Raw genomic sequence first — 13697 nt, forward strand, 5'->3', positions numbered from 1 at the left:
AAAATGGTACCCAGGGTGGATATTAATACATATTAGATTTACGTAGAATGTTTAACCTTTTACAGGCTGTCTATGAGCCGTGTATAGGGTTAGAATGCATTACGGTACATGAAGGTACATGTAAATTACATTTTAGAGTCAACATTTCAGTTATACGTTATAGTTGGAATGTTGACAGGAACGGTCAATATTTCATCAGAGAATCAAAATTACATTAAGGTTGCTATTCCATGAAGAATTAAAGTGGTGTCACATTTAGGGTTAATATTACATTGAGTCAAAATGTACACTGTATGACATTTACAGGGTCAATAAATTACACTAAGCATTGTTTATTACATTACTGTATAGGGCAGATACAGTTTTGGCTTGGCAAGTGCTTTTTCTGTGATGTAGAAATTCACAAATTTATGCAGAAAACAGAAAAATTTGGTTTGGAAGCATGTGTTCCCTTTTAAAGGGAAGCAGTCCTCACGAAATTTAAAAAAATATGTTGTTGTTGGTACCTCCAATGAACTACTTTCACCGAAAACAAACTTTCAAATCACCAAATAAGCTCGTAAATTTTGGTTGAAAAAGTGTGAATCTGCATGGTGAATATGCTAATGAGCAAGTCCTGGTGGAGAGTCAGACATCACGAGCATGTTCTGCTCGTTATCCGTACGCTCCCTAGTTACCCGGATGCATGAAGACGTCGGTGGCTACTACTGGTAGTATTTGACATTGTTTCTACGTTGTGTGTGTGTGTGTGTGTGTGTGTGTGTGTGTGTGTGTATTGTGTATTACATTCGCACAGTACACGTGTGGACGGTACAACTAGATCTACGGTAGATACCCCGTACGCGGTTTGCCCTTCACACTTTTCCAGTCTATCACAAGCGCAGCTGCAGCCCTGTCGCCGCTCATGCATGTTCTAGTACGTACAGATTGTAGGTAGACATGGTTCTACACAGCTACAGGCCTGCATTGTAGTACACTATAGGGGCGACCGCATTCAGCGTCGTCTGGTCAGGCTATCTTACATCAGTAGTTTTGCTCGAATCGTGCAGAAAATTTCCCAGGAAAATCCTTTTTTCCGTCCCAGACCCACAAAAGTATCGTGAAAGGTGAGCTGTATAGCTGGGAAATCTCGGTACAACGATGCCGAACATAAGAAACTTTAAGGGCCTACAAAATCTCGATATCGTGTTGTGACCTACCTGTGCGTGGACCATTTGAGAAGTGATGTTTTTACGTGGACCGGCAGGCTGTGGCCCTCGGTTATAAACCGAGAAAACTCCTGAAGCCAGATACAATCCCGACCATTTGCTCACATGAGTTATAAAACAGAAACACCTCGAGCATCGACTTCGAAGAGAACCGAGGGAAAAAAGCGTAGAGAGGTAAGGAAAGTGGCTAGCTATGTTTCTTTTACCGTGGGGCTGCAGCCGGGGTTGGACTGCAGTACAGTGCCACTGCGCTAGCTGCTGCCAGTGCCGACTGGACATGGCACGGCAAATTATAGTGGAGCGAAATCATATCCCTACGACCCCCTGTGTTTACCCTTCCCGGCTCACGTCATAGTTTTTTTTTCGAGGAAAGGCGATATCTGACTACTTACAGAAATATTGAGATACAAACAATATATTCTTTGAAGAATTCGACTCTCTCATGCACAGGTTATCTTCGGCAAAATCAGCTAGACGGAGTGTTGTGTACATTAGTATGGTAAGAATTCGCGCGCGAGAGTGGTTTCTACGCTAAGAAGTATGCATCACGGATGGAAGCTAGAAAAGGACCGTGCCTATTTGATGTCAAGTTCATTGTATATTTGGTTTAAAAATACATATAAATTTATGTTAAAAATATCAATTTTTCATAAATTATATATATCTAAGCTTGAAATATTTTGTTTGAAATAATAAAACCACAAACTTTCACATTATATGATAAAATTGCAACTAATCATTTCAACACTTAAATTGGTTTTTAGAGGCACGGCTGTCAACTTGGTGAGTAGGGCATGCATGACGTACCATCTTTTTGCCGGCTCTTACACGATCGCTTGCAGGAATTATTTTTCAAAAATCGCGTACGGAGACAGTTTTTCATTTCCACGCGTATAAACTAGTGAAAGGTTATGTTTTTTACTCTTCTTAATTATCATTACAGTGAAAATCTCAGGACTGCTTCCCTTTAAAGTACAGTATACTCTACCTGTCCCATGTACAATGTAGTACAGTAATACAGTGTAGCGACATGTTTTTTTTTTGGTGAAATGCAGTATGTTCTGTTGAGTTTGAATAATGTACATTGTACATAAGAGAGTTGTTATTCAGTCCCTCAGTAGCAAATCTCTGTTGTAAAAGCTTAAGGAAAGAGCATTCTCTGTCTAGTTCCTTCCCACGCCAGTTATTATTTATTCCATTAATGTGTCCCTTTCAGTGGGAGGTGCACATTATGTACATTGTACATGTACGTATGTTGCATATTCGATAGTGTCAACACATACGTATGTACAACATAACACACACTCATCTTAACACCTGTGGGACGTGTTGCTTGAAAGTTTGCATGGTGATGTACACGGTATTATGGGGGTGAGAGGTTTGTGGTAACGCCATCTTTCTAGGGTCTTCTTTCGTACTTTCAAGGACGACTTTGTACATGGTGCTACCACAAACCTCTTGTCCACATCTACAAGTAGGTTTTCACAAATTTGTGTATTGTGTTACATACACAGTATACTATTGTATTTTTACTCATCTTTTAATATACGATGTCGGTATGTTATGGATGACAGATCAGGGAGAATGAATGAGGGAGGTGGGGAAAATGAGTTACTGCTCCCCTTTCTTTGTGGTTTCTGTTTTTCTTGTTTTTCCTCATTTTTTTTTTTTTCTGTGATACAAGTATGCCATGGTACATGGTATGTTCCTAATGCTGTTTCTGCATTGTATTTGAATGTAATCTACCACGGCAGACATAATTTCTTGTGCGCCCAATCATGTGTGTATCCGATGCTTTGTGCATCTGATGTTGTGTACAAGTTTGAGAAGAAATGCTTCTCTAAGGGCCACAAAGTACACTTGGGTGTCTGCACGAAAAAAAAACCATTAAACAGCAAAGAAGACAGGCATGTGAACACAATACCCTGAACATGATGGCATTTTGTCTGGGTACAGTATACCCACACCCAGTAGAAGTTTCTTTGTGTATATGTCTACACACATAATGAACTAAAAATATGTGCAGTGTCTGCATACATTCAATGTAAGCTTGTACAATGTAGGTTGGGGTCACATGAATATCCCTTTATGCTGGGGGGGGGGGGGGGGGGGAGGGGGAGTCATAATAACTACTATGTATATGAACATAATTATACACGTACTCCCACCAGATGAAGTATTGCAACCCGCTCCAAGTAACATTTGAAAGGGGTGTCTTAAATCAGTCTACATATGTTAGGTGGTCATGGGTAATGCGCCATTTATATTTTAAAGCGGGTCTAATTTTTTGCAAATCGCGACTTCCTGTTGATATTCTAAAAGCTTGTACTGGAGCAAAATTCTTCTACAGGTTTGTGGTGCTTTTTATTTTTATTTCTATTTTTTATTTATTTATGCAAACATCACATTGTATTCACTTAGTAATTTTGATTATTTTGAAATCAATATATGGATATGCAAGACACACATTTTCTTATTTTTTGAGAATGGGAGAAAGTTTATTGCCATGGTAATTACATTACAGCTAATGCCCCCACTCCTCAAAGAAAATGATTGAAAAACAACATCAAACAAATCTTTCGGTGCACACATCTTCCTCATTTTTTTCTTCAAGCATTTCAAGTGAACTTTGGCTTGGATGATTTGAAAGCTATGTATATATTTTTTTTAAATCAGATGACTTTGTTATTTCACAAGAAAAAACACGAGAAAAGATACAGGGTATGTCAGCAGTTCATGTTCCTTCCACAACAGTTTTTGAATGATTTTAAAGGTAGGGGATACCTTTCACAGACCTCCCAAAATGCAGCAAAACATTAAATATGAACCTCAGGGGACTTGTTTAGGCCACTGCTGAGAAATTTGGAAGTCAACAGTTATCTGCAATTTGAATAATGCACAAAACTCAAGTACTCAGTAGGCCTACAGTTCTGTGTGTCAGCCACACTTAGCCTTTTTGTTGCAGTCTTCTGTATTTTTTATCTATAAACACAAATCTAAAAGTATAAGAGCTGATGTAATAATGTATAGAGTGTGTGGCAAGAATGTATATAGAAATGTTTGTGAGTTTTGATGAACTTTCTTCACAAAATATACATGATGAATACACATGCAGTGCATGGATGGGTCTGCAAAGGTAGCCTAGTAATGTACTGGAATTTACGGTGAGCCCCGAAAAAAATTCAATTCAAAATCAAACGGTCAATAAAAATGTACTAAATGCTACCTTCCACTTTCAATACTTAATGGGAGTTTCTAAAATGATACTCTCTTCAACATACCACTGTATTTACAATGTATACAACTCTTCATTTAAGGCCTGCAAATGGGATTCCCTACCTTTAAAGCAATACAAATGCAAATGGACCCACAATTTCTACATCGGTTTAGCGTTGAATATTGTATAATATGACACATTTTTTTTTTCTTAATCATAACAATCAACATTTTAAACAGGAACAGCAATGCTATGCCCTACAGTATGTTCCTTCATAGCATGCTGATAGCTGTGCGGTAAAGGTTTATAAATCTTCAGTATGTTGCACTGAAATATATTTTGAGATCTCCTCTGTGGGATAATTGAGAATGTGACATGTCTACAGGCTATTCACAGCATTCAGGAAAGAAAGGAGCCGTCTATTACTCTGACTGTTTAAATATAGGGGTCTCGTACATGATCTCATTGCCTTTTAATAGGACTGTATGCATTGACTTCACACATCTCCTGCATCCACTTGACTTAATACGTACATGATGCTAAACTCTGTCACTAGAAATTGTGCCATTACAATGTGGTGTATCAATGCCTCATGTACAGTACATGGCTGAAACAATGGGGGCAAGAAATCAAAACAAGTACTGCACGCTGAGCCATAGTACGTAAAATTCTACCCACAAACATGACCCTAACACTAATTCTATTCCTCACATCAAACTAAACCTAAAACCCTATCACAACCCTAACCCTGAAGTCCTTTAAGAAAGTATAGACTGGAACAATTGTCCCAGGAACAAATGTTGTGTCACCATAAAAAGACAGTCCAAGAAATATGTCGGTCCCAGAGATGCAATATTGCAACAACATGGGGTAGAAATGCATGATTTAGACACCAAATGTTTTTTTTCTGTTCCCCCCCCCCCAAAAAAAAAAGAAAGAAAGAAAGAAAGAAAGAAATGAACGAGTATGATAGTAAATGCAGTGTCCTACATGTACTTGTACTTGGTGTGTAAAAAATACAAAGTGTACATCTATGATTGAACTTTTGGTGATATTACATGAATATGTTCATACAGTTTGTAGATAAGAAGGTGCCATTTAAACATTTTGCAATTCATACCTCTCTGGATTTGTAAATGTTTGACCTCGTTTCAAATACGGTCAGAAAGTGGAACTCCAGACTGACTAACTCCTTGAACTCTTTTACAGACAGTATTATTTGACTTTGGCTTTGCCTGGCTTTGTGGGGAAGTGAGGGGTCATACGATACAAAGGAATGTGACCTACTTTGTACATGTACGGGATGTCTGTGCAACATTACTGTCGGGAGGCTTTTGTGCTCCTTGTTTGTGCAGTGAACGTTTATTGTATTTTGTATGTGAGCTCTGCTACATTCATTTCTCTGACTGTAGGTGAGAAGACAACAGAGGGCAGTAGAACCATTTGTTTGTCGCACGACGTCAACCTCTGGGAAAAAGGATGCATGCATGCAGGTAAGTCTCAAGACAAGCGCATTCCTGTTAACCCACTCTCTTTCCCCCTTCCCCTCCCCCTCCAGATATTTTAGATCAGTTTCTAATCCTCACTAAAAACCATAGAGAAATCAACATAACATACCTATTAAAAAGTTTCTTCATCTAAATTTTTAAAAAGAAATGCAATTGAAGACCTGAATATAAGAATGACCAAGTCCATTTTTTGCCAAATTCAGTTTGACATGGGAAATTGTAGCTTATGCATGGACTCATCTTGTGTATAAATGATAAATCGTCAGGGTTCTCGCCAGGAATTTCTTCACGCTTGTCGGCATTTATGCGCGCTGTTCTGGGGGTGGGTACGGGAGCGCGGAAGCCTTCGCTAATGCTCAATACAACACAGATAAATCGCCGCTAAAATGCCACTAAATGCGACATTCTCACGGAGATGTAATGAACGTTGTGAGGGGCATATTCTCACAGAAACAATGCAGAAACTCCATACCTTATGTTAGCGGCAGTTCCTAAATAATACCGGTAAATGAAAGAGACGTAGGTGCCGATGGTGGAGGTTCCGATTTCTTTTAGGCCTTTCCTGTTTCACTGTTGCAATAATTAGCCGCCTCTGCATCGCAACAACGCGCGCCGTGTTGCTTTCTCGCCGTCTGCTCGACCACGTGGTAGGCCTATTGCATGCAGATGCGCGAGAAGCGATCGAGAACTTCCGGGACATCGTTGCTCTTTCCTTTCTGGGTATACTGCGGTAGTTTGGCCGTGACATCAAAGAGATGTCCTACAATTTTAAATGTAATGATGGTCATTATTCCGAAGGTTTGTTTAATCATAAAATGAAACGATTCATTACTGAGTACTTCGAAGGTTTGTAATCGAAAACAACAACAACACCAAAGGTCGGTACTACAGATGAATGTTCAAAATAAAACTGATTTTGTTCGAAGATTAACAAGCATTTTTTCTTTATTATTTTCCGATCAACGAACCTTCAGAAGGGAATCTATCATCTATCATCGTTATTGTTTCAGAATAAAAAACCTTCAGAATAAGAAAACACCGTTTTGGGGCCGTTGTTGTATTCCGAAATTATACTGGCAGAACATTCGAAATAACAAAACTGATTTCGTTTGGATATAAACGAATATTTTCTCCTTTATAATTTTTCTATTAACGATCATTCAGAATTAAGAATGTAGAGTATTATTTTGCCATTATTCTGTCGGAGTAACGAACCCTGAGGGTAAATAAACTATAACCGTTTTCATTTCTTCTTTATCGTTTTCCGATTAACGATCGTTCAGAATTAAGAATCTAAAGTATTATCGTTATTCTTTCGCAGTAACGAACCTTCAGAGTAAAAGAAAACTAACAGTTTTGGGGCCGTCGTTTTATTCTGAAATTTCACTGACGGAAACGTTCGAAATAACAAAACTGATTTCGTTGTGAAATGAACGGACATTCTTTAAAATCATTTTTGGATTAACGAACCTTCAGAATAAGGAATATAGCATTGTTTTATCATTAATCTGTCGGAGTAACGAACCCTAAGAGTAAGAAAAGTGCAACTGTTTTTTTTTGGGCAGTTGTTTTATTCCAAATTTCACTGGCAAAACGTTCGAAATGACGCACTGATTTCGTTTTGAAATTTACGGACATTTTTCTTTATTCAATTTTCGGTTAACGAACCTTCAGAATAAGAATCTACAATTTATCATTTCATCATAACTACTTCTGTCGGAATAACAGACCCTTAGAGTACGAAAACACACTGTTTTGTGCCGTCGTTTTATTCCGAAATTTCACTGGCAGAACGTTCGAAATAACAAAACTGATTTCGTCGTGAAATGAACGGACATTTTTCTTAATCATTTTTGTATTAACGAACCTTCAGAATAAAGAATCTAGCATCATTTTATCATTAATCTGTCGGAGTAACGAAAAAAAAAAATGAACCTTGGTGGCGATAACTGATGCTGGTGTAGAGAAAAACAAAGACAGCTCGCTCAAAAGATGCTTCCTTCTTTCAGTTTATTATCTCCCCAGTCATTCTTATCGTTCTCCTCCCATGAACCCCTGCCATGCACGGACGATGAACAAAACAAAATGTTACCGACGCTGCAATGAAAAAAAAGAAAGAAACACATCCTCGAAGCAAATTATCTACACTTTTCAAGTTGAAAAAATTGATGTTCGTAATGAAGAATAAAAAAAAAAAGCACGACCTCAAGCAGTGGGGAAACTTGATATCATGGCTTGTGGAAATTTCCACGAAATTTCCACGAAAGCCAGGTGTCAGATAAAGAATGTCGCGCGTACTGCCACCTTGCTTCAGTAGTCGTAAACAGCGTGTACATAGCATGTAAACCAACTGGGAATATTGATGAATGATCAGCCATTTATTTTCTGCCCATGAAGGCCCCCAACCCACCTTTTAACAAACCAACCCAGAAGCATGTGGAGCATTACGTACGTTGAACTTGAAAGACCATCATGACAGAATTACTATAAATTTCGGCCCGGAGAAGGAAAATGGAATATTCACGAATGACGTTTACAAATCCATGGAAATTGAAAAGGCTAAAATGGAACGCATGGCTTTTTAGATAAAAAAAAAAATAACCCACTGAAACTACCAAAACCTAAATAACAATTTGCATTTGCTTACTCCATCGCACGTTCTTTTTTCTTTTCTTTTTTTTTAAACGAAAAATGGAGTTAATTTTCTCTCTGCGGCAATGCTTTGAACGCATCTAATTTTGCATCATTGCCGATGGCCAGCTTCCTAAAGAATTGATACGAATCCTTTCAAATATACGAAACAAAGTCTAAAAATCCTGGATCCTGGCGGTGAATTTCGATGGTATTATAAATCCTGCTCACTATCAAAATTTAATCACCTGTTCCTTGCGCCATTTTACCAACCAACTGTAACTGTTCCTGAAAATTTCATCCTAATCTGTTCCCAAAATTTGACTTATTTTGCGAATAGAGAGACAGACAGGCAGACAAACTAACAAACAAACCAAAGCAGCAAAAAAAATAAAAAAAATACAACCTTTGGCGGAGGCGAGGGGGGCATGCATTTCATATCGTTTGTTTTTGCGTAACCCGACAACAAGCGTGACAACAAGCGAGCACGTGTCAGCCTTCCTCAGCCTCCTTCGGCCTCCGACCCTCTCTTTCCGTCCTCTCTCTCCCTCTCACAATACACTGTACCGTTGTACACGCAGGCAGCTGTAAGTGGCCGGCTGGGTGCTTGTGCATGTGTGTGTGGATCCCAAATCAGAGCGCATGCGAGTGAGCAAGTGTGTGATGTGGTGTGTATCAGCTAGTACGTCGCTCTGTTGAGCCGCGTTGTTGTGCAGTGATCGGTGCGGTGACTGCGTAGATAAATTTTTGCGCTTGTATAAGTATGTAAACTGCTGCTGCTTTCAACATCTAGCTTCTTTTCTAGCCAGATAATAAAGACTGAAAAAGGCGAGAAATTGGTCCGAACTTAGCTCGTCAAGCAAGTTACCCTTGTCGGCAAGTTCACGCGTGGTGCTACCCTTGTCGGCAAGTTTTACCCTTGTCGGCAATTGCTTCTTCAAACCGCACGCTTGTCGGGGCCGACAAGGGTGATATACGCTGGCGAGATCCCTGTCGTACATGTAGTTACCCCGGAAGTGCCTGAAATGAATGAGCGAAATCTTATATGAATGTAAGAATGAAGGACTTGGGTCATTCTTACATTCATATTATAGCGCCCTCTCTCATCCTTCTCTCATCTCTATTGCAGAATATCAGTGTATGATTCAAAGAACGACCCAAGTCCATCGCACAAAATGGCCTCTCCACAATTAATGTAAATGTTAATTGTCATAATAATATATGTTCTAATTTGTATTTAATGTTGCCTTCCCATCACAGTTGAATAGAATATTATTGGACAAATAATAAAGATATGAAGTTTTTTTAAGTTTACTCAAAATGGTCTTCCAAGGACTTGGGTCGTTCTTATATTCAGGTACTCAATTTGCATTCAAGAAATTCCCATGTGCATGTTACCAATGAACTTATCTTTCATAGATAGGGTGCACAAACAGATGGGTTTCTCCACATTTTGTCTTTTTATTTCTCAAAGACAGAAGCCAACTTTAAGAACTCTTCTTAAATCAATCACTAATCAGTTATTCTTTTCATGAAGAATTAGGAGATGTAGAAAAATGTCTATTCTATATGTTTAGAATGGTTCATGCAGGACCTTCTCCAAAAGAGTATATGTGCAGAAACTTCAATCCTTTTTTCTAGCTACAAGATTTGAAGAATAAGGCAGCATCTACAGACATATGTTATCTCACTCATTTACAGACTTTACAGTAATCTAATCCACGTGTATGATGATCACTGTGTCAAGGCAAGGCACATCATTGTGAATTATCATCATTTTTATTTTTCGTAATGTGTGCAGATCAGAGCCACTTTTAGTGACATAGAATCTCCCAACATGAGCTTTGGCGAGAGATTTATCTCTTTTGTCATCTCTTTTAATACCGCAAAACTTATTCATGGCATCTCCGTACAGTTTCCGGATGATGAGCTGTCGGTCTTGCGGGAGGAGAATGAAGCTTTGAGGAAGGAGAACACGGAACTCCGCAACAAGGTGGACCGCCTCGTGGAAACTATTGCCCTCAATGATGGTAATGATGGATTCGATTAGACTGGGAGTTGGTTAGAATAGACTTTATCAATTGGCGCTGGTTATTGCTTGATTTGATTTGTTGGTTGATTTGATATTATTTTGGGGTGTAATTCTCAGTGAATGAAGTCAAATGAATGGGACAGTTTGCAAACATAGAGCAATGCGTGATGCAACAGGAATAGAGTACTATGTCCTTTTTACCATTTTGCACACTCTCATCTAATTTGTAACATGTGGTCCATGTATAGCAAGAAGTCAAAATTGTGCACTACAACCATATATCATTAAAGGACAAGTTCACCTTCATAGACATGTGGGTTGAGTGAATGCAGCAATATTAGTAAAACACATCAGTGAGAGTTCGAGGAAAATCGGACAATCCGTTAAAAAGTTATGAATTTTTGAAGTTTCTGCTCAGTCACGGCTGGATGAAAAGACTACTATAGCTTGTGATGTCACATAAGTACAACGATATAAAGAAAGAATAAAGAAAATTCAACATATTTCCATTTTTCTCGCATAACAAAAGAACACTCAACTTCTCTCTTTCAGAAGGCAGGGGGAATACTATTACCCTTAACATACGTCCGTTGCAAGTCGAAGAAATGTGCACTTTATTAAAAAAGTAAAGTTTTGTGAAATTCTCTTTTTATTTTCCTGATAGTTGTATGCATGTGACATCATACACTGTAGTAGTCTTCTCTTCCAGCAGTGACTGCGCAGATACTTAAAATATTTGTAACTTTTGAACGGATTGTCCAATTTTCCTCAAACTTTCACTGATGTGTTCTACAAATATTGCAGCATTCTCTCAATCCTTATGTATATGAAGGTGGACTTGTCCTTTAAATATAGAAGTGGGGATTGATGCAGGACTCTGGCATAATGCACAAACATTTGTATGGATGGATTTGTGTGGATAAATAGGTATTTCAAGATAAGAAAGTTTTCCTTTTTTTGGGGGGGAGGGGGGTGATGGGGTGACTGGAAAGAGATGATAAAACCCCTTCAACTTGCAAGGTGTACAAGTCATGAAATGCAAGTAAAATAATACAACCGGCACAACATTACATAACAACATTAAATGTGTAACAATAAAACATGTCTTTCTGTGGATAAATGAGAAAACATCTGAAAAGAGGCATTCTATAAATCACAATATTTTCCAACTTGTGCTGACTGCCCCCTTATCCTGTATTTCTACAAATAAATTCCTGCAGAGAGTAATGGAAGAGGAAACAAGAAAGATTCTCAGCTATATATTCATGCAGAAAGTAGGTGAAGTTTAATCCTAAAGTGCACTTGTTGGTGAAGTTAGGAGGAATACCTCAATATGTCACTTTATACTTGGGTTCTATCATTGACGTAGAGAGAATGAAATGTTTGTTTGTTTGTTTTTTTCGCTTCTCCCCATTCCAGCTCTTCCCAGTCTTCTTGCTTCCCTGAGAGGGGAGCATCCCCAGGAAGCCGGCTCTGGTCAGGGCACCTCAGCCACACTGCCCGCTGTCCAGACCCCCTCGTCCACCCCCTCCACCATCACCATCTCCAAATGCCATAGCCTGGCCAACGAGGAGCCAGCGGCGTACACCATCTCGTCGACGCCCGGCGACGCCGACGGCGCCCCTCCCATCTCCGAGATCGCCACGGTGATGGTCCCGCAGGAGGTGCCTAAGTCCGGCGTGCCGACTACCGTCTCACAGATGTCCATCGTGGACCGGATGGCCATCCCCCAGACCAGCCAACCACCGGTCACTGTGGTAGAGCAGGAGCTCCTTCCACCTTTGACCATTCAGCAGGTTTCCCAGCAGCCGGTCAGTCTTAGCTTGTCCTCTCATTATCATGTGAAACTCTGAGCCATTCCTCTTTATATACGGAATTGATAATACTGCAAAACATCAGAGATTAGAAAGGCACTCTGAGAACACAGACCTCCACCAAGCTGCTCATTTCTACCTACATGTACAGTATATATTGTGATTTCCTCCCATGATATTCAAAAAGATTCCTGGATCCAGATGATTATCTGGACTGTTACCAAAATTTAATTCTCTCTTCCTTGTGTCATTACCACCATTTCATCAAAAAATAAATAAATAAAAGAATTAATGGATAAAAAGCAGCAATCAAAGTCTGTCATATAACTTTTTGAGTTGTTTTGCAAACAAATAAACATACAAACAAGCAAACCATTGGTGGCAAAAATATAACATCCTTAGCAGCGGTAACAATCTCATATAATTTTCCGTAAGCAGCCGACACTTATCTTTCCCCAATGTGTCCATTCTTTTGCTAAAACATAACAGTATCATGGGGAGTTTCTTTCAAACTCGTTTGTGATTAATGCTAGGTATCAGATTTAAAACGTAAAACATTTACTGACTCTCTATCCTTAGAACAGCAATGATAAAACATGACAGCAAAGTAAAGGTTAGTCATCATTTATGAATTCACTACTTCAATAAGAAACTATATTTACAAGGCATTTAATGAGTGGTATAATGGTCAAACTCACTATCTGCACTGAGCCATTTATTGTATCGTGTTTTTAATAGGTGCAACAGTTGTATGATGTGTTGTCAGAGTTGATGTTAGATCAACATGGAACACATGGGATAATTAACTTCTGGTTGCTCTTTTTTTTTTAAAGAACATTTTCTCAGCATTTGATGTATATCTTGATAAATAATGTTAGTGCCCTTTATTCTGTCATGTTGCAGGTGCACATTCCAAGAGCACCAGTGGTTCCTGTCCTGGCGCCGAGCATCCAGATGACTTTAGCCAACCCGACACCGATGGTACCACCAGGGGCACCGTCCCAGCTAGCCATGCTGCAGCAGAGCCTGCCCAGTCAGGTCCCCCAGTCACCCTCCCAGGTGGTGCTGTCCGGAATGGCACCACCTACCATGATGAGGATGAGGGGCAAGGTGCCGCCCAGAGCGGGGGCTAAACAGACGGAAGAGACGGTATGTCACCCCTCAGAAATTTTGGGGGAATTCCCAACTAGACGTGACCTCAGTATCTGACTGGCATGCTGGAAAACCAAAAATTTTCTTGTGCAAAAAGCTTGCGCAAATTTTGCGATTATCCAAGATCCGTGGAAA

The 13697-nt window shown here is 39.4% G+C and overlaps 1 protein-coding gene across 1 annotated transcript in view; it reads left to right on the top strand.

Moving 5' to 3' along the window:
- Positions 1-13697, top strand: part of LOC140229766 (uncharacterized) — a 31675-nt gene that overhangs the window by 14801 nt on the left and 3177 nt on the right. The window contains exons 5-8 of the mRNA XM_072310001.1: positions 5838-5918; positions 10480-10594; positions 12016-12407; positions 13314-13559. Coding sequence (XP_072166102.1) covers positions 5838-5918; positions 10480-10594; positions 12016-12407; positions 13314-13559 — 834 coding nt within the window. The remainder of the gene's footprint in view (positions 1-5837; positions 5919-10479; positions 10595-12015; positions 12408-13313; positions 13560-13697) is intronic.

Source organism: Diadema setosum, chromosome 6 (genome assembly GCF_964275005.1).
Source record: "Diadema setosum chromosome 6, eeDiaSeto1, whole genome shotgun sequence".
Taxonomy (NCBI): Eukaryota; Metazoa; Echinodermata; class Echinoidea; order Diadematoida; family Diadematidae; genus Diadema; species Diadema setosum.